This window comes from Vombatus ursinus, unplaced genomic scaffold, assembly GCF_900497805.2.
Source record: "Vombatus ursinus unplaced genomic scaffold, bare-nosed wombat genome assembly UNPS02014778.1, whole genome shotgun sequence".
NCBI lineage: Eukaryota > Metazoa > Chordata > Mammalia > Diprotodontia > Vombatidae > Vombatus > Vombatus ursinus.
Genome location: NW_020954556.1, coordinates 28,866,886 through 28,894,449, shown reverse-complemented (window position 1 = coordinate 28,894,449; position 27,564 = coordinate 28,866,886). Strand labels below are relative to the sequence as shown.

The 27,564-nt window shown below is 36.2% G+C and overlaps 1 protein-coding gene across 1 annotated transcript; it reads right to left on the bottom strand.

Moving 5' to 3' along the window:
- Positions 1-1,066: 1,066 nt before the first annotated feature.
- CCT4 (chaperonin containing TCP1 subunit 4) lies at positions 1,067-27,564 on the bottom strand. Its single transcript, XM_027865449.1, has 14 exons — positions 27,277-27,564; positions 22,843-22,895; positions 18,280-18,369; positions 15,910-16,018; positions 15,452-15,594; positions 14,473-14,594; positions 14,016-14,148; positions 11,808-11,947; positions 7,622-7,718; positions 7,410-7,520; positions 7,200-7,330; positions 6,626-6,860; positions 4,014-4,127; positions 1,067-1,351 (listed from the first exon to the last, which is right to left on the bottom strand). Exons 1-14 carry the CDS (start codon positions 27,401-27,403, stop codon positions 1,337-1,339), a joined length of 1,620 nt encoding a protein of 539 aa, XP_027721250.1. The 5' UTR covers positions 27,404-27,564; the 3' UTR covers positions 1,067-1,336.

Sequence of the window (27,564 nt, the reverse complement as noted above, 5' to 3'; positions counted from 1 at the left end):
AATGATTTATACTGATTAGATAAAGTATGTGAAATATAAAGTGAATCCTGTAGGATCATGAAAGGCTTATGTAACCACCCAATATGACTAGATGTTGGTAGTTTAATACAAGATCACAAATTACTGCAACGGTAACCATTTTAAACATCTAAAAACAAACAAAATAATGATTTAAACTAGGAAGGATTTAATAAATGCTTTATATCAGAGAAATTGCATTATTTATTTTCTTTGTACATTCTTATCTTTAAGAATTTTACTTATTCAAAAGCTATTCTAAATTCCTACATACAGAATACATTCCAGAAAGCATTTGAAACTTAAGCATTGTAACTAGCTAATTGTGTACTTCAAGGCAAGTATATAAAACTGTGGGCTCCCCTTCTAAAATAATAACAACATGGCATGTTGGGATAGTAGATGTTTAGTTTATATATTTTCTATGAGCTTTTCATGCTAGATGCAAGCACCTTATATTTGGAAATCAGTACTAAATAATTCTTAAACATCAAAACACATCAAAAGTAGACAATTTGAGCCAAGAGGAAAATAACACTAATTGGGATGGCTGAATCAATAATATGAATACAGGTTATGTTGTACTTAATTCAGATGTATAACAATATTTTTGCCCTCTAGCCCTGTGGCCCCACTTTCCCACTGGTGAATTGTTCTTAGAAACTCCATTTTGAGAAAGGAACCAGCCATCCTTCATTCACTGGCCTACACCAAAATAGCCCCTAGAGGTTTCCAAGGGAACTTTTAAACTCCCTTGTCCTGGTCCTCTTTCCCCTCTTTGGGGTACCTTAAGGGTAAAGGCCTTTGTTTTTGCTTGTATTTTTATCCCCAGTGCTTAACATAATGGCTAGCACACAATAAGCCCTTAAATGCTTGTTGACTTGACTTTTTTGCTAGCTGGAAAACAAAAGCCTCAAACAATCTGCCCACCTATTTATAAGCCATCTGTGATCATTCTTTAAACTTAAATAATTTTTCTTTAAATTCAGGGGCAAAAAGATCACTTGTTGCTCTGAGAAAAAAAGTGAAATTCAATTGCACACTCAACAAACAGGTAGAGCTGTTTTTATTTTTCATAGAACTTTTGGAAGAATTCCAGGAATAACAACAAAATCTGCTTTCTTGAAACCAAATATTTACTATTTTTATTAGATTGTATCGACAGTTTTCAGATGGATGACAACTGGAAAGCCCAGGTGTAAGAACTCAGAAAACAAAGTCTTCCAAACTACTAAGTATTCCACAGGGCAATACTCTTCCACCACAGCTGCACAACATATATATGTCAGTACCAGACAGATGCTGTATGTTAACATGATTACCGAGTATTCACCTGAAGAGAAAAGTGATATTGAGAGTTTAAAACGCTAAAATCAAAGAGTTTGCGGAGTTCAAAAGGAATTTTAAAATATCTGGTCAAATCACCTCATTTTATGGATGAGGAAAATCATTATTAGAAGTGATGTGAGGGGGGGACACATAACACTTACTAGCTGTGTGACCCTGGGCTAGTCACTTAACCCCACTGCCTAGCCAAAAAAACAAAACAAAACAAAACAAAACAAACAAAAAAAACCAAACCACAAAGAAAAGAAAAAAGGAGTGATGTGACTTCACCCAACATCAGACAGCTATTTTAGCAGCAAAAGTAGTACTACAATCTGGATATTCTAATTCCTACTTCTGTATTTTCCCACTGTAACACACTAATATTTTAAACTCCTGTTGCACCTTTCAAATTAGTGGCATGAATATTCAGGTGTAGGAGTCAGGTTCCCCCCCCCCCAAAAAAACCCAGTATAGTATAGCACTCTACTATTCTTTCCCAATTGGATTCTCTGCAGTCCTTGCAACTATACTTTGAGTTTCTTCAGCTTCAAGGGTTTATCATGATATAGCTGGAAGAATACTAGTTTTGTACACAAGTCTTTGCTTTGAAACTTTGTGCATAATTTGGGACAGGTTACATCAAGCCTCAGAATCAGAATTTTAGAGTTGGAAGGGACTCAGTGGCCATCTAATCCAACTACAAACAGTTCTGCTATAACACTTGTCTTGAAAACTTGAATTTGTTCCAAGACTGATTCATTAGGGAACATTCTGAGCATAAATAAACCTGGCTTATGGGTGAGAATGGAGAAAACTACACTGCTTCACAATAATTCACAAGCTTTAACCCTTTGGTTGCTCATTTCCATAAGCAAGTTTCAGGTCCTATTCAAGGTAAAGAGACACATTTATTATGCATCTTCTGGTGCAGTAGCTGGAGGTGGGCTGGTCCAGCCCCAACCCCCCTTTTCCACTTTCTGCTCTGACCTCTGGTTTCTCACGCTGGAGTTTCAGCCTGCTCAACCTGCATGAGACCTTGCCAGCTCGACTCATGGGATCTGGGATGCAGCAGCCTGGGTCTATAGATCCTGCCATTATATAAATCATTTAACATGTATAAAACCATGCCACCATGTGTATTAGGTTCCTACCTTTATAAAATATGTTAATGATGAAATTTTTGAATATTGCGACTCTAACCCCATTTCCCCATAAGACCTGTGTTTTTCATTGCTTATGTTGCATAGCAGAATGCTTTTTGAAAATGGAATGTCAAGTTATAGCAGAAGTGACTGCTCTCAAAGGTACTTCCCAGGACAATATAACTGACAAATGATCATCCAGCCAATAACTGAAGGCTTCCAGTAAGGGGGAAGCGACTACCCCCAAGAGCCTATCGACATATAGATAGCTTTAATTGTGAGGAAGGTGTTTCTGACAAGACACCTAAATTTTCGGCTGCCACTTACACCCCTTTATTCCTGGGGGAAAAAGATGTAATATTTGTACTATCTAGCTCACAGTTTTAACAATTAGATGAATTGAAGAGTACAACGTGCTTTATGGTTATATTATGATTACTTTGTTTCTTACATGGCATGGCTTTCAGATCGCTTACTGTCCTCACTGCCCTGCAACTTGTCAGGTTTCCTTTGCGCTAGTTCCATCCCCTACTGGGGACAATCATCCATTTCCAGAGAACACAGACAGCTAGCTGTACAGTTAGAGCTCAAAAATTCATTTGAGGCTCTTCCAGAAGAGGAGGGAGCTAGATGCTCTGAGGAAGAAACTATTTGTCCTCCAAAGAATGATACAATAAAGCCACAGAAGTTATCAGATGAAAAAATTCCTCCTTCTGGTCAGAACAGAAAAAAGGTATTAAGGTAGCTATTTGTCTACCAGATAAGAACAGAAAGGTCTTGGAAGACTTAATAGGGAACCTGCCTGAAATTATCAAAATAAATGACAACTACCCACTTCTGATGAATCACATGGCCACAAATGCTCAATGTCAGAAGGAACCTAAAAAGTATTGTCAAGGGTTGACAACTCTGTTTCTCTCAATTATACACAAATCACATATTCTTCACCTTGAACTCAGTAATCTTATTTCCCTTCTACTTAGGCAAACAACATTGCTCTTGTGGTCATTATTCAAGGTCTAGCATCTTTTAAAATTTTCAACAAAAACTAACTTTTCCTTGTTAAAACCACTGGGTGATAGCACAAGCAAATTTCAATCCCTAGTAGAATAATTATTTGTGAACCATGAAACAACATTAACGATGTTAAGTTAGTTATAATTGCAATCACTTGAAACTGCAGAGAAACTGGACCCATAGTTCACTAAGTCTCTAATCACGAAAAGGTTTTACTTACTAAAAGAAAACGGCCAAAAGACAAGTAATTTAAAAGTACTGATTGATCCATAAGGTTTCTCTAAATAAACACTGAAACAGTAACTTCTTATTTTTTTTCCTAAGCAGAAATGAAGTCTGTATTTCTACTTAGAAAAACTATTCTGCATGTAGAATCAAGTTTTCTTGTGTTATGAATGGAATTTCTCAGGAATTTTTGGTTAGCACTGTTTCACTCTAATTTTTCAAAATGCCTCAATTAATTTCTAAATGGGAATTTATGTCAGAAAAATAGAATCTAAAACTTACCACATCATCAATCTTGAGAATGCTTCGGACTGTTTCAGTAGCCAGGGTCAGAGCACTGACTGACACCAACAAAGGTTGAACTACTAGCTCCTCCAAAATGTTGGAAATTCCACCCTGGAAATTAATATTTTTTTCTTTTATCATGTATACTATTTAACAAACATGTCAACAAAGATAATTTAACCATTATGCTCTTAGCAAAGTTCATTGGACCTGATTTTCTCTTTAGTCTAATGTTAAAAAAAAATTCTCAAAGTCAGGTTCTTTCCTAAGATGCCTTGGTAGTATCTCAACTAAAATTGGGAAACACTGATTTCACAATTTTCTTTCTTCCAAGAACATTTTTTTATGTTACGGATATTATTAAATACTTTTCTTTACATTCATTATTAGGCAGGTCTTTTTATCCAGTTCTATGTATTTTTGTGTCTCAAATTTCATAACAACCTATCCATTTCTCAGCTGGAACCTTATTAATAACTCATATTTCATACAGTACTTTAAAGTTTACAAAGTATTTTCCTCATGACAACCCTCTAAGATGGATAGAGCAAGTATTATCCCTATCATATAACTGAGAAAATAGCCTTAGAGAGGCGATGTAACCTGTCAGAGGTTACAAAGCAAGCACCAGAGTTGGCATAGGAGTCCAGGCCTTCTGACTAGGGTTTTTTCCTATTATACCATAATAGCACCAGGCCTTTATCCATATACATCAGTTATTCCAGTTGCTGCCTAATTTGTATCTCTTTGTCTCCAATCCTGAACAAAGCCACCTATTTCACCTATGAATCTACCATTCCAAAATCTGCAATGACTTCCCTACAGAATGACATTCAAAATCCTTCCTTAGCCCTACATTCAACTCTATTATGTGGTCTTGCTCTACCTTTGCAACTTTATCTTTTGCTATTCTCCCAAAACAAAACTACAATTTAAATATGTTCCCTGAAGATGTTTGCTTAGTTCTGCCCACATAACTTCACTCCCTATACTTTTATTTCCCTTGACTAGAACACCCTCTTAATATTGCCTCCAGATCTACCCATACTTCAAGGTCTCAATCAAGTACCATATTCTCAATAGTAGTAACAACAGTTACTATTGATGGCACTTTTAAGGAAATATATAATTCTATCTTCCAAACAACCCTGGGAGGTAGGTTCTATAATTTTTACTTTACAAATGAAGAAACCGAGGCACAGAGATATTTAGAGACTTGCCCACAGTCACACAGCAAATGTGTCTGAGGTCAGATCTGAATTCAGGCCTTTCTGCCTCTAGGTTTAATGCTCTATCCACTATGCAACCTAACTGCTCTTAACAAGACCAACCCCTCCTACACTGGTCCAGTAATCTTCAGCTACAGGTCTCCTATCAACCTATCTCCTATCTCCTATCAACCACTCAATGTATACTGCTGCCTTGTACTGGCAGTTTACTTATTTCATACGTACACAATGTCTTCCTGGTAAATACTTAGATCCTGGAGGATCTAGGAATCCTGCATTATACCATTCTGTAACAGGTTTCAGAAGTTATTTCCTCAAATTTAGGCTTTGCCAGACATTACCTCACTATTCATGCCAAAAGAAACTCCCTCTAGCTAGATCAGGATGAATCTATTTTCATTTCACACTTGCTTTCCTAATCAGTTCTTATAAAGAATACTATACCTATTTCTGAAGCTTATACACAAACAATTAAGCAGGTATATCAGAGGTTCCTAACCTGGTATCTGAAAACTTTCTTTAACAAAATATCGATAGCCGTATTCCAATAAAATTGCCTTCCTTTATAATCCTGTGCACGTTATGCATTTAAAATTATTCTGAATTGTCTACAGTTTCGCCAAATTTCTAAAGGTGTTCATAGCACAAAAAATGTTAACTCATTTATAGAGTGCTTATGTTGTTTGTCAAGTACTTTGCTTGAAGTAAAATCAGTCATCCTCAATTCTTCTACATGAAGTCTTGTCAATTTTACCTCGACATTTCCTCTATCCATTCCCTTCTTTCTACTCACATAGCTACCCTTATTTTAGGCCCTCATCAATTCTTGCTTAGACTACTGCAACAGCCTAAGTGGACTCCCTATCTCAAGTCTTTCTTCACCCTTTTGAATTCATCTTTCACACAGCTGCCTAAATAAAAATCTTACAGCTCCAGGAGCTTCTAGGATCAAATACAAACGCCTTTGTTTTTTTACTTAAAGCCTTTACAATCTAGTTCCAGCCTATCTCTCTCTATGTATACACAACTGCCCTCCAAAGTGGCACACTGGCTATTCTTTATACATGACCTCTACCTCCTTTCTTTATGCCTCTGCACGCAAACGTTCTCACTGCTCGGTTCAAGTGCCAGCATCTACTTAAGACACTTTTCTGATTCCTCCTTTCAGCTGTCAGTGCCACCCTCCACAAAAGCTTACTTTGTATATATATCTTGTCTATGTACATACATACATAGACATTGCTCCCCAAATAGAATGGAAGCACTCTGAGGAGAGGGATTATTCATTTTGGTCTCTTTATCGCCCATGCCTAGCACAGTACCTGACATAATGCAAATATTTCATAAATGCCTGCTGATCGATTAAAAAAACATTATTACCTTTCGGACATTAATCCCTGCAGTGGTCTCTCCCTGAGCATGTCGATTTCTTAATTCTGTTACAGTAGAAATGGGATTAAGGCCTGCATTTTCAGCTAGAGTAGATGGAATGACTTCCATTGCATCTGCAAAAGCACGGACGCAATATGACTCCATCCCACTCAAAGTTCGTGAATATTCAGTTAAACGCAAGGCCAGCTCTATCTCTGGAGCACCACCTCCTGCAATCAGAGCTCTGAAACAGACAAGACAGGTTTATGGCTAATTTTCCCAAGCAGATAACTGTTCAAACATTAAGAGAACATCTTTCAAATATTTTACTACTTCTAACTACTCAATAACCGCATTTTTAATTTGTTCTATCCAGGCCTACAATTTCATCAGTATAGGGAATCTGTGGTGAAGACCTTCTAGTAATGCAGGTTAGTGTAAAACCACACTAAAACTTTTGGGACAATGCATGTATATATGTGTGTATGCATGTATGTATAAATATACTAAATAAACATATGGCCAAAGCACACAGAAATCATGTACTAAATTATCAAAGGGTAAAACTGACAAAACACATTACCTCTTTTTTACTAAACAGCGAATAACACATAAAGCATCATGAATTGAACGCTCAGCTTCTTCAATCACCAATTTGTTGGATCCACGAACAACAATAGTAACTGTCTTTCCAGGGCTTGCACAACCCGTAATCTACAGGGAAAAAAAAGCATTATTAGCTACCTAGTGCAGTGAAGAAAGCTAGCAAATTCAAACTTAATTATATGCTTACTTTGAGCAGTTTGCCAGAACCATTTAAGCTGACCTCCTCTGCTAGCTCAGCAGAGCCAAGCATTTCAGGAGTGAACTGGTCAATATGGGCAACTGGTTTGGTTCCAATTGTCTGTAAAAATAAAATCAAATCATAAAACACAATGTTTATAAAAATGCAAAATGTAACTCATAAACTCATTTTATAAAAGTTTAAAAAAAAAACTCGCTTACCTTACAAATAAATTCAATGTCTTCTCTTTCAATATCCTTAACCACCATAATCTTCATTTTGTTTAGGAAATGTAATGCAAGATCACTAAGAGCATCCCTAGAACAAGCCAAAAGTTGAAATGCCATCAGTGATCCTGTCAATGTGAGAAAAAAGCTCTATTCTGTTCAACTGCTTTACGTTTTCTTTCACCACTATTAATGTGACCAAGCAGTTAATCAGACAATTTAACTGTTCAGTAACAGTTGTTTTAATTGTACATAAAATGGGGGAGCTCAAAATCCTTTGTAAAAATAAAAGTTAGATTTCCAAAATGTTATTAAACATAGTACAGATAATCAAAGGTTAATCAGAAAGAGAATTTTTATTATTAAGAGAAAATACCTTGGGTTTTATGATTCTTTTGCTAGTACGAACTCTGTAATTACAAGGGATCTCTGATATTTCATTCATGTGGGTTGTTGAGTCATTTCAGTCCTGTCTGACTCTTTGTGATCCCATTTGGGGCTTTCTTGGCAGACAGTAGTTTGTAATTTCCTTCTCCAGTTTATTTTACAGATGAGGAAACTGAGGCAAACAGGGTAAAGTGATTTGCCCAGGGTCACACAACTAGTGTCTGAGGCAGGATTTGGACTCAGACCATCCTAACCTCAGGCCTGGCACTCTATTCACTGTGCCACCTTGCTGCCCCTATTGATGTGGGTACATCCTACAATAATGTACACTACAATCCATGTACATCTCACTATAATTATACATACACACATGCATGCACTCACTAAAGAGTGGCTTTACCCATGTGCTAAGGCCTTCCTCTCTTTGGGCCATGTAGGGATAACACCAGAGAATGAAGGCTCTCCATTCACCACTTGTCCTTCCTTGTTTGCATAAACAACTCAGCTTTCCCCCAACCCCCTCAATTATACATTTCTCTGATAACATTCTACATAAGTCTTCATCTGTAATGTGTTGGTTATGGTTTGCTCATAGTTAACACACAAGTCTACACTACTCTCTGAGTGATAATTCTTCAGATACTATGTCTCACAGAAGGACCACGAGAGGGACACTGATGTAAAAAGATAAATCATCATTTCAGAGAGAAGCTTGGGGTCAATTAAAAGAACTGTGCAGTTTCCCAAAGACACTCTAGCCCACATTCCTATTCAATTCTGCGCACAAATCATTGTCTATGCATAGTGGCTATTTGAGATATATGTATGTCTCACCAGGGACCTCATTTAGGAAATTTTACAGTATTTCTGGGTTTAAGGCAATCAGCATGTCCTCCTCCAACAGAAGCATCCGGAGGACCTTACCACTCTAATACCACTTTGGTTGGACTCTGCCATTGTCAAGGAGGATGACCAGTGCAAACCCCTTAGGTGAGTACACTGTTTCATGCCTCACTTAATAATTAATAATTAAAAGTTGCAGAACAAAGATACCTATTTTTACATCTTTCAAGGAACACCATGAAAGAGAAGACAAAATGGCAAACAGTAATAGGTGACACTCCTCCACATTTTGCAATGATGTTGGGAGAGTGGTAGAAAAAGGGCAGACGATGCCAAGAATTACATTAATTATTAGACCATCTCTAAACATTAACTGTTGATACTTTAAATGTGAGGCTCATCTTGTTGTTCAGTCGTTTCAGTCATGTCACACTTTCCATGACCTAATTTTGGAGTTATCTTGACAAAGATATTGGAGTAGTTTGCCTTTTCCATCTTCAGCATTTTACAGATGAGGAACTTCCTCATCAGGAAGATGAGGTCTTAATTCCAAGCCCAATGCTTTATCCACTCTGCCACAGCTACCCCATAAGAGGTTCTTAGCTAATGTATGATGTACAGAGGGAATTAAATCTAGTAATTTTAATAGTCTTGCTATGCTGGTTTTATCCAGGCTCCAAGAAACATTTCATAAGACATTGGGTTGTCTCATGTAATAGTATTTATGAAGAAATAGGATAAAACCCCAAGAATTCCAAATTCATCAATTCACAGTTGAGAGAAATGTCAAACTTCAGAGACACTCAAATGAGATTAAAACGGAAAAATGTTTAACCAAATAAATAAAAATATAACATAACATTAATTTGTGGTATTCTAAATCTGTTTGACACCCGTAGTCCAGACAGTCTATTGTGTCCTTTGCTTTATAGTCACATTACTTTTCACCTCTGAGACCTACTGAAGCTAAAACTGAAACCTAATGGACAATCCTTAAATTGTCCTCTTGCTCAGTTAGTATCATCAGGGCTTTCCTAAATTTGTTTAAAATGCACATTAATCTTAAAAAGACTTAAGAACTCTGACCAATGCAATGATCAATCAAGGCTACAGAGGAAGAATGATGAAACGTTACCTTCTGATAGAGGAAAGATGGATTTAAGGAGCAGAAGGAAACATAAGGGCATGGCAAATGTGTAGATCTGTTTAGCTTGACCATACTTAATTGTTAAAAGGACTGTTTGTTCCTGTTTTTTATTTACGGGAAGAGATTTGGGGAAGTTAGCAGTAAAGAAGTTTAGAGGGAAACAGAGAAGCAGGACGGCTTTGAAAAGAACATTTGAAATTTATTTAATACTTTCTTTAAGCAAGAAGGCATGAAATAGGTATGTGGTTTCACATTTTGTAAATGAAAATGTTTTCTCTTTTTTGGGGGGGCAGTCTGTTAAATTACGAATAACATTTTTTAAGAAAGAATGCTAGTACCACTTTTTTCTACAGGGCCAGTTTTGTCTTCTGTACTTGATTTTCTCTCTCATACTGCTCATACTTTGTAATTAGTGTGTACCTTTATGCCTATTTGCTCAGATGCCAGCTGAATTCCAACAATACGAAGTGCTGATCAGTCTTTTCACTGCACTAGCTCTGTCTCCCACTACATTTTTCCAAATGCTCTAGGGCACTACTGGGTATCTGACTTTTGTTATAGCATCAGGAAGACAAAGTAGATAAAGTTTATTGAATTCTAAAAAGGGTTCTCACACATTGCCTCTCTTTTCTCCTGTCCAAGAATTCTGACACTTTAAAATATCTTCTATTTTAAAGAATAAGACTGTATTTTCTTAAATATGTCCACTAATTTAAACATTTTTCACCTGAAATTTTCATGGTTTTATTATAAAATTTCATTTACTAAAGGCTGCTTGATTAACATTCATTAATCAGTTGCTTCAGCTGGCAATTTTGTTTTGTTTTGTTTGTTTTATTTTTTGGTGAGGCAATCAGGATTAAGTGACTTGCCCAGGGTCACACAGCTAGTAAGTATCAAGTGTCTGAGGCTGGATTCAAACTCAGGTATCCACTGTGCCATCTAGCTGCCCCTCAGCTGGTAATTTTTATGCTTGTTTTGGTAATCATTCAAGAGAAATTTTATGTCACTGGTTTATAGATTTTCTAGAAGTATTAATGATTCTCTCCTATAGCCATCCTTTTTTGTTTTCCAGCTAGCTTTCATTAGGTCTGTTAAGAATTACTTTGATGAAAACGAAGATAAATGTTGAATTACTTATAGTGGTACTGAAAAATCACCATTACCATCAACAATAAACACAAATTATGAGATGGTTGTTAAGATTAATGTATTGATTTTCTATATCTCTGCTTTCTATATGGAAATTAGAGGGAAAAAAGGTACCAGAATATACCTTTTCTGTTATTAAAATGAAATATAATATTTTTCAATTAATAAACACTGCTTTTCACTCCCTCAAACTTTCAAAAGGAGAAAAAACCCTCATAACAAATAAGCATAATCAAACAAAACAAATTCCCACAATGGCCATATTGATATGATCAAAATATATTTTGAGATAGCCTTTTATGACCTTTTCAAGAATTCTGCACCATCCAAATCATCTCCACAAACCTAAATCTTAAAGTTTAGAGTAGTTCTAGCTTTGCTTTTATGACTTGCTATTGGCACTGAGTTATTTGAGATTAGGGGTCAGAGAAGAAAACTCCTTGACTGCTACATACACTGCTATATGGGGAAAAAGGAGCAGCCTTATAATTTACCTCAGGAATGTACTGTGGAATAGGATAGCCCTGGATCTCGGATTATAATTGACTACACAGAGTTCTACTAACATATTTATAAATATCTATTTCTTACTAGAAAGCAAAGTCAAATAAGTTTTTAAATATTAAATAAGATGTATTTCATATCACTTACCTTAGAATAGATTTCTGTACGAGGAGTACATTACATCCAGACTTCTTAATCTGCTTCACTAAATTGAGAATATAAGCTCTCTCTTCTCTCAATACTCTGTCCATTTGAGCATAGTCAGAAACTACAATTTGATTATCCATCTGTTGAAAGGGAATATGAAAATTGTGCATTTTAAGCTTTTAAAAAGCATGTTAGAAATGATTGATTATAATTAATTACGATTCTATTTACAAAGAACAGAATAGATAAAAAAAAAAATGACAGTAAAGTAGCAGGACATATGAGGAAATCTAGGAACAGAGTTTGGAAAAGCATCTGGGTCATGATCATGAGAGAAAGTAGTAAGTTCCTTGAGGGCAAGGACTACTTCACTTCTCTATCTTCATTTTCATCTGTATTCTTACCATCCAGCACAGTGTACTACAAGACAGGTGCTTAGGTAGGGATACAAAGGCTTGGGCTGGGATAGAAATACAATCTTGTAGATGAAATATACTGCACAGCACTTGCTAGGAAGAGGGAGTTTAGCAAACAGATCATAAACCTGCCTGGCATGATATGGTGATGATGGGGCATATTAACTATCTGGATATTTGTTGGATTTGTGCTAAATGCAGAGCCAAATGATAAATTTTTCATTTGCTTTAATTATAATTTCATTGTTTAAAATACAACAGAAGTCTTGAGAAGAATTATTATTTTGAACCTAATTCTGTTTAATCAAGAACTGGCTGTTTAAGTAGAGTACTAGGAATTTTGGAATAAAGCAGCCATTCCATCTTCAAAAAACTAAGCATGGTTCAATGTAAGCCTTAAACTCTGGGACAGAAGATATCAAAAACACAGCATCATGCCCTAAATTGTGCAGGGCAGGTCAGCTCAAGAAGAATGAGAAATAATTATATAGAATGAAATTCTGATGGCAAAATCAAAAACTATTGTAATGAGTAGGAAAAGGGAGAATTATCTGGAGAGAGATGGATATGGGAATTCGGTAACTTAGATTTTAAAAGACATAAAAAGAGAACAGTAGTAAACATGGTTCTCATATTTGCACTTGACAAAGTTGGGAGCAAACTCATTGGATGACAGTCATAACTGAAGAAAGCTGGTCAAGATGATGAGCAAAATATAACCTAATAAAATGGAAATTCAGAGTTAAGCGTCAAGTTCTCCACTTTGATTCAAAACAGTCAATTGTACAAATATAGGATGGGGAAATATGGCAATATAGCAATGCACATAAAGAGTCTAGGGGTTTTAGTGGACCATCTCATTATGAATTAACAGTATGACACAGCAGCCAGGAACACTAATGTGATCTTAGGATGCATTTTTATAAATACAGTGTTCAGAATAAGACACCCATGAAAGATTTTTTTTTTTAGGCAATTGGGGTTAAGTGACTTGCCCAGGGGTTAAGTGACACAGCTAGTAAGTGTCAAATGTTTGGTCTGAGGCCAGATTTGAACTCAGGTCCTCTTGACTTCAGCGCCGGCGCTCCATCCACTGCGCCACCTAGCTGCCCCAAAAGATATTTTTAAATAAAGAGTTGACACATGGAAGATAAATTGGACTTACTCTACTTGATCTCAGAGGGGAGAACTTAGAGTAAAGGACAGAAGCTACAGAGAGGTAAATTATCAGCTTGATGTAAGAAAAACACCGTAACTGAATTCCTAAATCTGTCCAAAAGTAAAATGGGCTTCCTCAGGAGGTCTTAAAAATGCTAGAAGACCATTCATCAGGAACTATTAAGATCCCTATTGAGGCATAGGTTAGACTATTAGATGACCTTTGAGACCATCTTCCAACTCTTAAGTTTTTTTGATCATCTGAAAAAGATGTCAGGACAGTCCTCTTAACTGTCAAAATAATGAAGACTATTATATAGGTAAGAATGAAGTAATATTTTAGGAGTGGAAATGTTGGAAGAGACATAGACTCAGCTACTTGTTTTTACTCATGTCTGTCACAGCAGACAAGGTGACAATTCTTTGGGTTCACATCCTTTTACATTATGCCTCTAGGAAATGTAATATGTATGGCATTGTTAGAAGACTACCCAGCATGCTGACTTTAAATATGTTAACATAGTGCTTTCTCCAAGATAAAGACACCGAGGTGATTTTGGCTCCTTCCCATTTATTGGTGCTTAGCCACCTGTCTACTCAAATAGGGGTAACGATCAGAATCAGACTTACGTACATCTGTTTTAGGAGCAGATAAACAGAACTGAATGAGCCCAATCTTAGCCTTCTCAACTCTGGTTACGCCGGTGTTTGCCACTTTCTGAGTTAGGACCAACCCTTCCACCAGTTCACAGTCATCAATTGTTCCTCTAAGTAAAACAAAAGAGAGAAAGCGTGTAAGTTTTAAACCTAAAGTCGTAAACTTTTAAAAAATATTAGAACCTTTCTAATTTATATTGGCCCCACTCATGGGCATCTCTCATCTTATTCCCCTAACATAATGAGGTGAAGAGAACAAATTCCTATCTGCCATGAAGACATTCAGAATTCTCACAATGATAGAACCACCAGAAAAGAAGAAAACCCCAATCCTTGTTGGTCCTATTATCTGATTCCATTTTTGTCATAGAAATCATGCTTATGGGAAACATTAACTCTGATTAATGAAAGTAGTAAGTATAGATTTTTCTCACCCAAGCTTCTTAACTATTTTAATGTCTCGAAGATCGACACTAGTAGCTGTTGTTGGGTCAATCACCTTCATCACGGCATCTACGCTCATTGGAGAAAGCAGGCTTGAGTACTGAGATACAACCTAGAAGTATTCAGTTTTTAAAAAGGTCAACTCTAAAAGTGGTAAAGGAAAACTGCTTACTATAGACAAACACTATCTTCTCTAATGATAAACATAAAGAAAAATGACAGTTTTGGAGAAATTAAAAAATTGTTTTTTACTACAAAAACACTATTTTACTTCCACGTTTGCAGATGAGGTAAGTTTCTCACCAATACTTTGTTAACCTTTTTTTTTTTAAAAAAGCAAAAACAAGATTAACAGTTCAATTTTCCAAAAACAGATTAATACTCTTCTGGCATAAAGCAGCACTAAGTACTTTTGGATACTCATAGTTCCACCATATCAACTAGCATCCCCTGTATCTTCAGAACAGCAAGAAGCTTCATTCAATATTAAGGTATTGGCAGAATAGTTCTAGCACATTTGAAAAGGCAATCATTATGGGCACAATCTAGTCTTGGTCCCACGACCAAAGATCAAGGGAAACATATGAGTCTGGCATTGAGAGAAGGAATGAAGTTAAAACAGGAAAGTCAGGAAAACCAAAGATGCTAAGATGCTAGGAGTTATCAAACTTTCAGTAAAATTTTAAGCAGCACTATGTTAATCACTGAGTTTGCTGAATGATTAACAAGAGTAAAGTCACATTTACATAGCACTTAAAGTTTACAAACCTAAAGAAGGTTCTATGGAGATGTTTCTGATTTAAGACAAAGGAAAGAGTCTTAAAATGTTGCTCCACAACTACAATAATGTTTTCTTTCCAACTACAGAGCAAAGAAAAATCTCCCCCTTTCTTCAGCCTTCATATCACTGGAAAGATTCTTCAACAAAACCAAAAGGGCACAATTTCAATAGTCTTTAACTCTTCATACCTTTGAGTTTAGTGAAGTGGTTGCACTATTTAGCAATGTTTCTCTGTCACTCAGTTCCACTGGCTGTGCCATTTTGGTTAAGACTTCAACACCTCTATCCAAAGCTTTTTGGAATGATTCAGAAATGATGGTTGGGTGAATCCCTGTGAAGTTTCAAACTCAAGTTGTTAATTAGTCATTTAATTACTAGAACTACATCTTACTTACCATTGCACATTTGTTAAATTGTTTTAATTACACTACTTTAAGAATGACATTTTTTAAAAAAATTAATTACATTATTGGTTGAGTTATATCAAGTTTCTTTCCATGAAAAACCAGTCTACAATTAGTAAAGGAAAAATAAGTCTTATCTACTCATGAAAGACCTCATTATTCCAAAATAAACCCTAATAACTTTTCTACAGAAAATCATCTTTATCCTACCACTACTTAGCAATAATATAAACTCAACCTACCCTTTTGGAGAAGTTTGGTACAGGAATCCAAAAGAGATCCAGCAATGATAACAACAGATGTGGTACCATCACCAGCTTCAATATCTTGTGCTTTGGAGAGCTCTACCAACTAAAAAAGAAAATACAGAAATTTGCCCAATTTTAAGTGACAGGGCACATTAAGACCTGATTTAAGTAACAGGTCAACAGCCCTGTTAAGGTACTTTGATAGTCTTGACAAGATCATGAGGCTTCGGCTACACATAAAACTTTAGAACGGGTTTCAGCATGTGCATTTATGTCAAATTTAAAATTCAATGCAAAAGCAAATTGCAAGAGGAAAAAAATATAAACTCTATAGTGTCATAAATTTGCCTTTCTGGAAAACTTAAAATTCCACAAGAGAATGAATGTTACCCCCTTCTCACTCCTCATCCCCCCAGGGTATGTAGTGAAAGCATTAAGAAGGAAAATTCTGCACAACTAGGGAGGGGGGTGGGGCGGAGGGGGAAACATGTGGAGTGGGGCAGGAGGAAGGATAGTAGATTTTGTATTTCCCTAGCTGCACAGAATCTCATGTATCATGATCATTAATTGATTCTAGAATGTTCACTCCTCCACATAAGGGCTATTTATTTGCCTCATCATGGTATGGGAGTTAACTGTGTACTCTCAAAGAATACACAGAATACAAACTCTGGCAGGTCCAGAGTAGAAAAACTAAGAATGGGACCAGGATATCTAGGAACAAAGACAGTCCCTAGGAGGTTGGCTACCAAGTAATGAATGTCAGCATGGTAATATGGAAGTCAAAAAAGACTAAAAAGCTTTTCTATCACGAAGTGGAGGAGTTTGAGAGTCCTACTGACACTGAAGTGATACATTTTTGAAAACACAGTTTTGAACAGGGGCCTGGTCACAGATTGGATGCCGGTTATTCAGGAGCTTAGTTAAGTTCTAAGAGGCTCATAACTATGTTTGTCAGAGTGACTTTTTTTTTTTTGCCAGAGTGATTCTTGAATCAATTAATGAAAATGAATACAAAAGGCTACTATGTACCAGACACTGTGCTGAATGTTAAGGATACAAATGCAAAAGTAAGACCCCTCTAAGGGGGCTAGTTTAAACTAGAATACCAATACATTCACAAATAAGTAAATAGGGTATGAATGCAAAAGAAATACAGAGTAATAGGCAGGGGGTGACTCAAAACTGGGGGAATCAAGAAAGACCTCTTGAAGGAACTGGCACGAAAGTCAAGACTTGAAGGTAACTGGGTGCTCCAAAAGGCATGTGTGGAGAGATAATATGCCAGGCATAAAGGGAAAGCCTTTGCAAAGACACAATAAGAAAAGATTAGGATGTCACATAAGGTGAACAAGCAGTATGTCTTGGCTAGTCTAAGTGCAGAATGAAGGACAGTAATCCATAATCGGTTTGAAAAGAGAGGCTGGAGTCAGACATTCAATGGTGCCCAATGGAGTTTGCATTTGATCCTAAACGCAATTGTAAGTCATTAAAGCTTTAAGACTATGCTAAACTGCAAAATGATGAGATTGATTTGTCTTTTTTATTGACCTTATTTACAGTTAACTGATTTTGTCCAGTAGCTGCCTAAATCATGGTTATTTCTCAAATTAGTTCAGAAATTCAGCTGGTCTGTAATAAATTAAATTAAATCCAGTTCTCCTGCTAATCATTTCTATTCTTGCCTCAAGGAAATCTGCTATCCTTTGGGAATGTGGGAGGCCACCAGGGGGTCTGGTCTGGCATCTTTGTATCCTTTAAGGACACTAGTGTGCTATCCAAAAATGTCTGGTCTACTATCTTTATACTTGCAGGTAGGCTCAAATGGTGACTATGTGTTAGTCACAGGAGAGAAGAAGGGGGTTACTGCTAGCCCCTCATTCCCAATTTCCAAACAATCATATTGTCCCCCATGCCTCAGCTCCATAACCTATCATATTGATTTCACCATTCATGATATTGAGCTCTTTTAACCAATCATAACTTGTTCCCTGCCTACGAAGTACTATTCTTTGTTCTGTATTCCCCAAAGTATAAAAGAAAGCTATGCCCCTCATTTGGAGTCGTGGCTTTGCTGAGGAAGCTAAGATTTTATTTATTGGTAAGTTCACACTTTACTAATAAACTGATTGTGCTTGGAACATTGTGCCTCAGTTTACCTCCACTTTAACTGTTACAATTGTAAAGTGGAATGTACTGTGTCAGAGAATGCTCACATTAACAAAACTCACAGATCCTCAAAGTATTGAAGTAAGAAGATGTAACAAATGTTTATCATACTTAGATGTCATGGAAATGATAAACTGAAGTTTAAATTAAGGTTAAAAAGTAGTTTGTCATGTAAAAGAAAAACTATATATTTACCATCCTGGCTGCTGGATGCAAGACCTGCATTTGTTTCAAAATTGTAGCACCATCATTGGTAATGGTCACATCACCTTTTCCATCTTGAATCTAGAAATTTTTTTTTATTAAAAAACAAAACAAAAAAGACAAAATTTCTTTAGTCAACATTAATTTGATTTTTAAAAATGTTCTACTCATAGTTAAAAGCTTAATAGTAATGTTCATATTATCTTTTATATATAATGCATCCAACTTCTTAACACCCAAACACTTTCACACTGGCCTTTATTTTATGTTCAGTTCCACTTTATTGGTTAGAAAACTGAGGAGCAGAAAAATGAAGTCTCTCCACCACATGTCACAGGTAAATAGAGGCAGTTAGGTAGCACAGTGGACAGAGAACACTGGGCCTGAAGTCAGCAAGATCTGAGTTCAAATCAGCCTCAGACCCTTACTGGGCAAGTCATCTAGCTTCTATCTGCCTCAGTTTCCTCAACTGTAAAATGGAGATAATAACAGCACCTACCTCTTAAGGTTGTTGTGAGGATCAAATGAATATTTGTAAAGTGTTTAGCACAGTGCCTGGCATATAGTATACTTAACAAATGATTCCATTCCAAACAAAACCCAAATCTCCTAACTTCTAGCTTACTCCTTCCTAGAATTCATTCAGTAGATCTCTATATTACTGAGTTCTCACTATTATTAAAGCATTTTCAAATATTCATTAATGATACTGATGTACAGTTCTTTGCTTTACCTTACCTTGTTTAGGTATTAGGATTATAATTGTTTGATAAAAGGAGTCTATTAAGAGTGACTTCTCAAATTTGTATAGCACAGATATTGTTATTTTAAAATTATATAGAATTAACCAAGAGTTTTCCCTCCCTTTGGTTTACAGCTAGTTTTATTTCCTTTTCTGAGGCTGTATTATTTAAGATCTCTATTTGGTTTTCTGTTAAAGTATTTTATATTTTTGAAGGCATTCTTCTATTTCTCTTGTGTTCTCAAGTTCTGTTATCATACATGTTGTAGCTTAGAATAATTAAATTTTTTTTCTTTTTCTTTGTATTGTGTGTGCTATCACCTCATTCGTTTTTTTGCTGATTTGATTTTTTACCCTATCCTTTTTGGTTTCCAGTATGTTTCTTTTCTCATTTTCAATATCTCTTCTTTTGTGCTTATTTTAGATTAGCCTTCTAATTTTAAAAAATGCACATTAAATTAATTAACCATCTCTTTTTTGATTTTGTTAATGCATGTTTATAAGGATGTAATTTTCCCCTGTGGACTGCTTTAGCTGTCTCCCAGAAATTGTTATGTTGTTTCATCATTATCATTTTCTTTCACATAATTATTGTTTAGGATTCAATAATGAATATTGATTTTAAAATTTTAAATGAAATCCTGATAAACATACTACAGCAACTGATCTAGGAAATCATCAAATTGGACTTGTATTAGAGATTCAAGGATGGTTCAACATTAGGAAAACAATCAACATAAAATTAACAACGCCCCAAATCACATGACTATCATAGCTACAGAAAAAGGCTTTCACAAAACATTAACATTCACTTATGCTAAGAACATCACGAAGTAATGGCAGAGAGGGAATTTTTTTAAAATATAAAAAGTATTATCTAAAACCAAAATCAAGCACTATATTCAATGGGGACATACTAGAAGCTTTTCAATTAACATAGGAGTCTTTAAGCATAGACAACAACTCTGCTATTTTTTGGTAAGAGTTCTAGAAATGCTAGCAATAGCAGTAAGAAATAAATTAAAGGCATAAATATAGGTTAAAAGGAGATAAAACTACTGATGATATAATGATTTACTTAGAAAATTCCAGGGAATCAAAAAAGATACTAAGTAAGATTATAGCTTTGGCAAAGTTGCAAGGTTCAAAATAAACCCTCAAAAATTAATAGTATTTCCATATATTAATAAAATCCAAAAGTCAATAATAGAAAAAGAAATCTTGTTCCACGGAACTATAAAATGCATAAAATACGTGGGGATCAATCTACTGAAACCCACAAGATACTTATATAGATTTAATTACAAAGCGTTCCTTAAAGAAATAAAGACCAACTTAAAGAGCTGGAGAAACATTCAGTACTCATGGCCGAATAAAAAAAAGCAATACTATCAAAGCTAACTTACAATTTTAATGCTGTATCAATCAAAAGGGATACTTTATCAAACAACAAAATTCACTCAAAGAAATAATATATCTAGAATAGAAAGGGAAATGATGAAAAAAGGTTGGGAAAAGAAGGAATAACACTTCCAGACCTCAAAACCATTTGATATTAGTTAAAAAAAATAAGAGATGTAGAACAATGGAACTCAATAACTGTCTCCAATCAACAGAAAAATATAAATTACTTCTGGAAAGAACTCTTTGATTAAAAAAAAAAATGACTGGGAAAACTGGAAAGCAGTCAGCCAGAAATTAGGCTTAGACATATCGTTTTCTTTAGGCGTTTTCTCTCAACCGTTTCGGGGTTTCTTAGCAAAGATACTGGAGTGATTTGCCATTTCCTTCTCCAATGAGGAAAATGAAGCAAACAGGATTAAGTGACTTGCCCAGGGTCACATAGCTAATATCTGAGACCATATCTGAACTCAGGTCTTCCTGATTCCAAACCCAGTACTCTTATTCATTGCACCACCTAACTGTCCTAGATATATCATATTCCACAATAAATTCAAAATGGATACATGATCTGAATAATAAAGATCTATTGCAAAAAAGAGATCATATACTTTTCATGGCTACAGATATGAAATGTATTCTTTTTCAAACATTTATTCTAGTTTTCAACATTCAGTTCCTTAAGATTTTAGAGTTCCAAAATTTCTCACCCTCTTTCCCCTTAATTCTCCCCAAGACAGTGGGCAATCTGATATAGGCTCTACATATATGTTCATTTTAAACATATTTTCACAGTCATGTTATAAAAAAGAATTAGAACCAATGGGAGGAACCACGAGAAAGATGAAACAAAACAACAACAAAAAAGAGAGCAAATAGTATGCTTAATCTGTATTCAAACTCCACAGTTCTTTTTCTGGATGTGGATAGCATTTTCCATCATGAGTCTTTTGGAGTTGTCTTAGATCCTTGCATTACTAAGAAGAGGTAAGTCTATCAAAGTCAGTCACCACGCAATGTGGCTGTTACTGTGTATGATATTCTCCTGGTTCTGATCACTTCATTCAACATTAGTCCATGTAAGTCTTTTCAGGTTTAGGAAATATATTCTTACCCAAAGAAGCAATAGAGACAATTACAAAATATAAAACAGCTAACTTTGATTACATTAAATGGACAAGCATCTGCGCAAATTTAGTGCATCTAGGAGAAGAAGGAAGTGGCTGAACATGGAAAAATATTTGTATCAAATTTCTAAGAACATATCTCAGTCTCATCTTGCCCTTCCTCTCCCACACTCTCAAAAGCACTTTCCTCCAGAGATACCAATAGATAGATATCTGTGTCAAAGAATACATAAATGAAGTCCTCAAAAGAAGAATTATAAATTATCAACCACCATACTATTACTAAGCATAGAAAAGAATGGTCCAAATCACTAATAACAAGAGGAATGCTGAATGCAGATCAAAACATACTATTTGCCATTTTTTTTCCTTGTTCTGTTTCCTCTTTCTGGTGGTTCCTCCTATTGGTTCTAATTGTTCCTTAGAACATCACTAATGTGAAAATAAGTTTGATAGTAATGTATAGATATAACCTCTATCAGATTGCGAGCCATCTTTGGGAGGGAGGAAGGAAAGGAGGGGGAGAAAAATTTAAAACTCAAAAGCTTATGGAGGTGATTGTTGATAATTCAAAATAAATTCATAAAAACAACAACAACAAAAAACAAACAAAAAAAACCAAGAGGAATGCTAATCAAAACAACTCTGAGGTTTCACCCTAAATCCTGCAAAATGGAAAGATGATCTACTAGTTGTTTCCATGCAGCCTACAAACACATCCGTGTCTCTCCTATCCTACTGGTGGAGCTGTGAATCCAGAAAAACAGAATGGAAAGCATTCAGAATAAAGTAAATAAAGTGATTAAAATGTCCATGCCCTTTGATCTAGAGATTTCACTACTAAGCTTATACCCTAAGAAGGTCATTGAATAAAGTCCTCATATATATATCAAAACAACTCCTTTCCCCAATTCCCCCAAAGATACCTTTTTATTTCTAAGAATGGTATAAGCCAGCAAGCTGAAAATTAGCTCTAACTTAGGCTACGATCGCTGCTCATCTGAGAGATGGATTAGATTTCCATCATGAAACTGGAAGGGAGAGAGGAGCTAGGCAGAAGGATAAATGGCAAAAATATACAGACTTATAGGTTTTCCAGACTTAGAGCTTTATTACATTATTTCAATACTTGGTTTTGCAGGTCTGGAAATTCTCAGATCATTAGCCACCAACATTAATGCAAGCTTTATAAGACATCTTCACTTTTAAAAACAATGCTTCTCATTTCCAATAAGCAATTATAGTCCAATTAATAGTATTTTATGAATTTTTTAAAAAATTTACCATTTTGTCCATTCCTTTTGGTCCAAGGCTAGTTCTAATAGCATCTGTAACAGCTGTAAAAAGAGAAGAAAAATTTAAGAAGCATTATTTTTTGGCATTTTAAAATTGTACAATTTTACCACATACATTAACAAAATGTTATAAATTGTAATCCTAGCACAAATATAATGAAGTCTTTCCATTCTTTTTCATTGTAAGGCCACTGTGTGCAGTACTTGGGATTTATTCTATACAGATACAGGAATACAATACAGGAATAAATACAATACAGGAAATACAATAGGAAAACTTAGTTTGCAGACATCCTATTTTTCTTCAAATACCAGAATGCTAAGAATCAAATTAGAAAGTTTTGCAATCTTTACTTCCTATCTTAAAACAAATGAAATTTTGGATTTTAAAGCTACTGATATAATAAACTCAAGTGTTGTTACCAATATTCAGAGACCAAGAAAAACCAAAGTTCTGTACTTAAACCTAACCTGAAATCACAACTTAGTCATAGATAGCTGAGATGTTACCATAGCAGGAATGATGGAATATTTATTCCGGTGGAACAAAGGACAAAATTTTTTCCTTGATCCATGATAGCTTGAAATCAGAAGAATCAGTATAACATTAGCTATAGTACAAAATACACTATGTAGAGAAGGCAGACTACAGCAATGTAAATAAAGATAACACTAAAAGACAACAGAATTCAGGTTAAATACAATGTTGGTTCCAAATGACTGAAAGTAAAACCTTCTTTCCTTGTCATTACAGTTGCTTGTGCTCTCAGTCACAATCCCTATTATTAGACAGCTTTGTTAAATTTTTTTTTGTAATACTGTTAGGAACGATGGAGGAAAGAACTGCTTATTGGGAAGTGAGACTGTGTCAAAACAAAATGTGGAATTTTTTTTTTAAATGTTAATTTTAAAAAATGCTGTTATAGGCCACTTTTTCCTATCCAACCATCTCCTTTTAAGTTATGACATCTAACTCAAGTGTCAGGAAGGCACAACAACTTTCAGAAAAGCTAAATATGACCCACCAACTAAAGCATGTAAAATCATCTTGAAATATGTAATTAACTACCATCCGTGGAAAAAAGCAGAGAAAATTCCTCAAAGTCAATGTTTCATTTTTTGCCTTTCTAACAGCTGGGTACCTAATGCAGTACTCACAGGCACCTGATAACTGTGTGTTGAATTGAATTAAGCAGTCATTACACAGGGATAGGAACCAGTCCCGTGAACTTCATTAGTATATAAAATCTCTGGAAGAGGAAACTCCCTCCACTAATGCAAGGTGGCACCTACTATAGATTTAGAATTGCCTAATGTGCACTGAAAAGTTAGATGACTTGCCCCCAGGTTTTCCTGGCTCTGGGGGTCAGTTCTCTATCCATTACACCACGATGCCTGTCTTAGAAAACCTTAAAAGATGTAGAATTTCGGAAGTGAAAGGCTGTTTGATGCCATCTAATTTGTGAGATGAAATGGCATAGTGGAAAAGAGAACTGGATTAAGAGTTTAAAGATCTGAATTCAAATCTTGCCCCTACTACCTACTACTTCATGTGGTCTGGAACAAGTAGTTTTGGGCCTCGGGTTCCCCATCTGTAAAATACTAGTAACTGCCATTTTATATAGAACTTTCAAGTTTACAGAGATTTATTTACATCATCTCATTTAAACTTTACAACCACCCTGCAAGATATTATCATTCACGCTTCTGACCATGAAACTGAGGCTCAGAAAACTACATGACATGCTCACAGTTAAATAGCTGTACAGGTCTTTCTGAGATTCTCTTCTAGTTCTAAATCCTTTATCTTCACAAATCCTGTAATTTTAGCATCAGGGAAACAGCCCTCAATTGGGTGACTGGTTCATTCAAAGACTAACGGTTCTCATCCTCCAGTTTCATTGTTAGACTTTTTTTAAGGCTAACCCATTACGTTAACTTTAGGGTTTGATTTACATATCTATAAACTAAAGGCATATAATTTTTTTTAAAAAGTGCCCATAGGGGACAGCTAGGTGGTGCAATGGATAGAGCACTGGCCCTGGAGTCAGAAGGACCTGAGTTCAAATCCGGCCTCAGACACATAATACTTATTAGCTGTGTGACCCTGGGCAAGTCACTTAATCCCCACTGCCTAGCAAATAAATAAGTAAGTAAATAAGTAAATAAATAGTGCCCATAGAGGGATGTGCATGTGATAATGCAGTTATTCACCCCCTGCCCACTGGGATATACTGACTGTACCAAAACCTTCTGGTCATTCTCTCCTTAAAGTAGGCAAATATTCAGACAGTGGTTAAGCAAGAACCTCTTTAGGCCCATCTGGTACAAAACTGTAAGGTACCTTACACCCCATCTTACTCTAGACACAAAATCTCATTAATTAGGAAAGAAATATTTCTAATTATAAGTATGAAATTACATTTTATACTAATTTTTCTAACTTTTTGATCATTCATTAAGCAACTATTTATTGAGCTCCTACTATACAATTTTGTGCTATGCATTTTAACTTTGGGGCTGTTAGTCCTACGTACCATATTATCTAGATCTGTTATTCTAACATATTATGGGGGAAGAGGGTGTACAGGAAAGAAAAGGAAATGACAAACTACATCCTTTGCTTCTCACAGGCAATAATCCTCCCTCTAATAAGTAACAAACTGTTCCCTGTCATATTCTGGGAATAAAAAGTAGTCTCTCCCCTATACAAAAGGGATTCTGCAACTAATAATAGGTTACATTTATATAGTGTTTCTTACAAAATTATTTTCTAAACTGATAGTTAAGAAAGCACAAAATTATAGAATGTCAGAACTGAAAGTTTTAATCTCAACTACCTCCCACATTTGAAGAATGAGTCCCAGGGAAGGACCTGGATTAAAGTCACACTGTACTTGTTAATGGCAGAAAGTCTGAATTTGTTTCTTGATGATTAGAATCCAATATTCTTTACACTAAATTAGTGTGTCACACAAGTACCACAAGCCCTAAATTTAACTACACAAAACCACACTTTTTTGACCAGCTCCAGGCTCACATTCAGACTTTCCATGATAATGTTTAATTATGATTTAAAAACCTCAAATTTTTTTTCCTCCTCCATACTTGGATGGAGATGCTGCAGAGGTTAACACTTTCTCCATCCTCACTGTGCCCTTATGGTACAATCTATTTAACTGCTCATTTATATAGCCCTTTCACTACATTGTTTTATTTGACTCTCATAGAAACTCTATGAAGTAACTGCTACTACAGGTATTACTATAGTTACTGCACATCCTCTTTTAGCTCCTAGCTTCCTTCAAGGCTTAGCTCATATGCTACTTACCAAGAGAAGCCTTTTCCAATCTGTTACAGCACCGGCCCTTCACAATTTAGTTTAAGTACACACATACATATATATTTAGCTGTATCTCTCAGGAGAAAGTTACTTCCCGTCGTTGTCTTTGTATCACCAGCACCCATGACTCAGTGCCTCACACACAGAATGTGCTTTATGTTTCTTAGCTTGATGGATCCTCATTTTACAAATGAGACAACAGGTTCAGAGATACCTTATTCATACAGCTACCAAGATGAGAGGTGGAGATTCATATCTAGTGTTCTAATTATTCTCAAAGGTACCTTGCTAACTCCCAAAAAAATCATTTGAAAAATCTAAAAGGAAGAACAAAATGTAGATCAGTCTAAAGTCCAAAGTGCTGCAAGTTTGTAGCTTCAACAAAAGAGAACCAAGCTGTTGTAGCCACAAATGTTCTATGGGACTCAGGATCTTGAGGCCCACCACCAGCAGACCTTCACGTTTTGTAGTGAAGATCATCAATTCGAGAAATTTGGTGAATGCCACAGTCTTAGAGAAAGTCAGTCAACTAACATTTATTTAAACGTCTATTATGTGCTAAACGATAGGGACACAAAAATAAATAAAAGCAAAAGACATTAATACCTGCTCTCTTTAACAGCTTAACCAGGGAGACAACACGTTAACAACTGCATGCAAAAAAATACTCAGGATAAACTGGGGGGAGGGAACAAAGACTGAGGAGCCGGAAAGGCATCTCGTAAAAGGTGGGGTTTTAGCTGGGCCTTGAAGGAAACCAGGGAGGCCAGATCATGGCATGGTGATGGAGAGGAAGAGGAAGAGCATTCCGGGTATTTGGCTGGGGGGGGGGAGAAGGAAGGGGGAGATTGGCTGGGGGGGGTGGAGAAGGAAAGGGGAGACAATCTGCGAAAATGCACAGAGTGGGTACATAGTAAGGGAGAAAAGCCAGGGGTTGGGGAACCGATCATGGACACACGCCGGGGGCCGTGGGGGACGAAGCCCTTTCCAGCCACTCCCCGAGAGCAGCCATCATGCTGAAGCTGACTCAGCCCAGAAAGACCCCCGAGTTAGGCCCGGCGCGGCCCCCGCGCTCGCTACCTTTGGCGGCAGAGATGTTGCTGAAGCGGATCTGGGCCGGTTTGTCCCGGTCCTGGTAAGCGCCTCTCCCCCGATTGCCGGAACCTCCGGCAGGCCCGTTGTTCCTGGGACCCACGTTCTCCGGCATGGTCAGTCAGGCTCGGCGCGGTTCTGTGGTGACTCGAGAGCCCCAGATGGACGCGGATTGAGTCCGACCCGTTGCCTAACGGTCTCCGACCAAAGCCTCCACGAAGCTTCCAGAAAGGAGAGCCGGCGCCTGAGCAGAGGAGGGCGGAGGCGGGAACGAAG

Excerpts from the sequence above, each read along its gene's own strand:
- CCT4 (XM_027865449.1), bottom strand. The coding sequence starts at position 27,403 with ATGCCGGAGAACGTGGGTCCCAGGAACAACGGGCCTGCCGGAGGTTCC. Across the intron at positions 15,595-15,909 it reads TACCAAACTTCTCCAAAAGG|GGATTCACCCAACCATCATT; the intron begins GTAGGTTGAGTT and ends GAAACTTCACAG. Across the intron at positions 7,719-11,807 it reads GTACAGAAATCTATTCTAAG|GGATGCTCTTAGTGATCTTG; the intron begins GTAAGTGATATG and ends GGCTTGTTCTAG.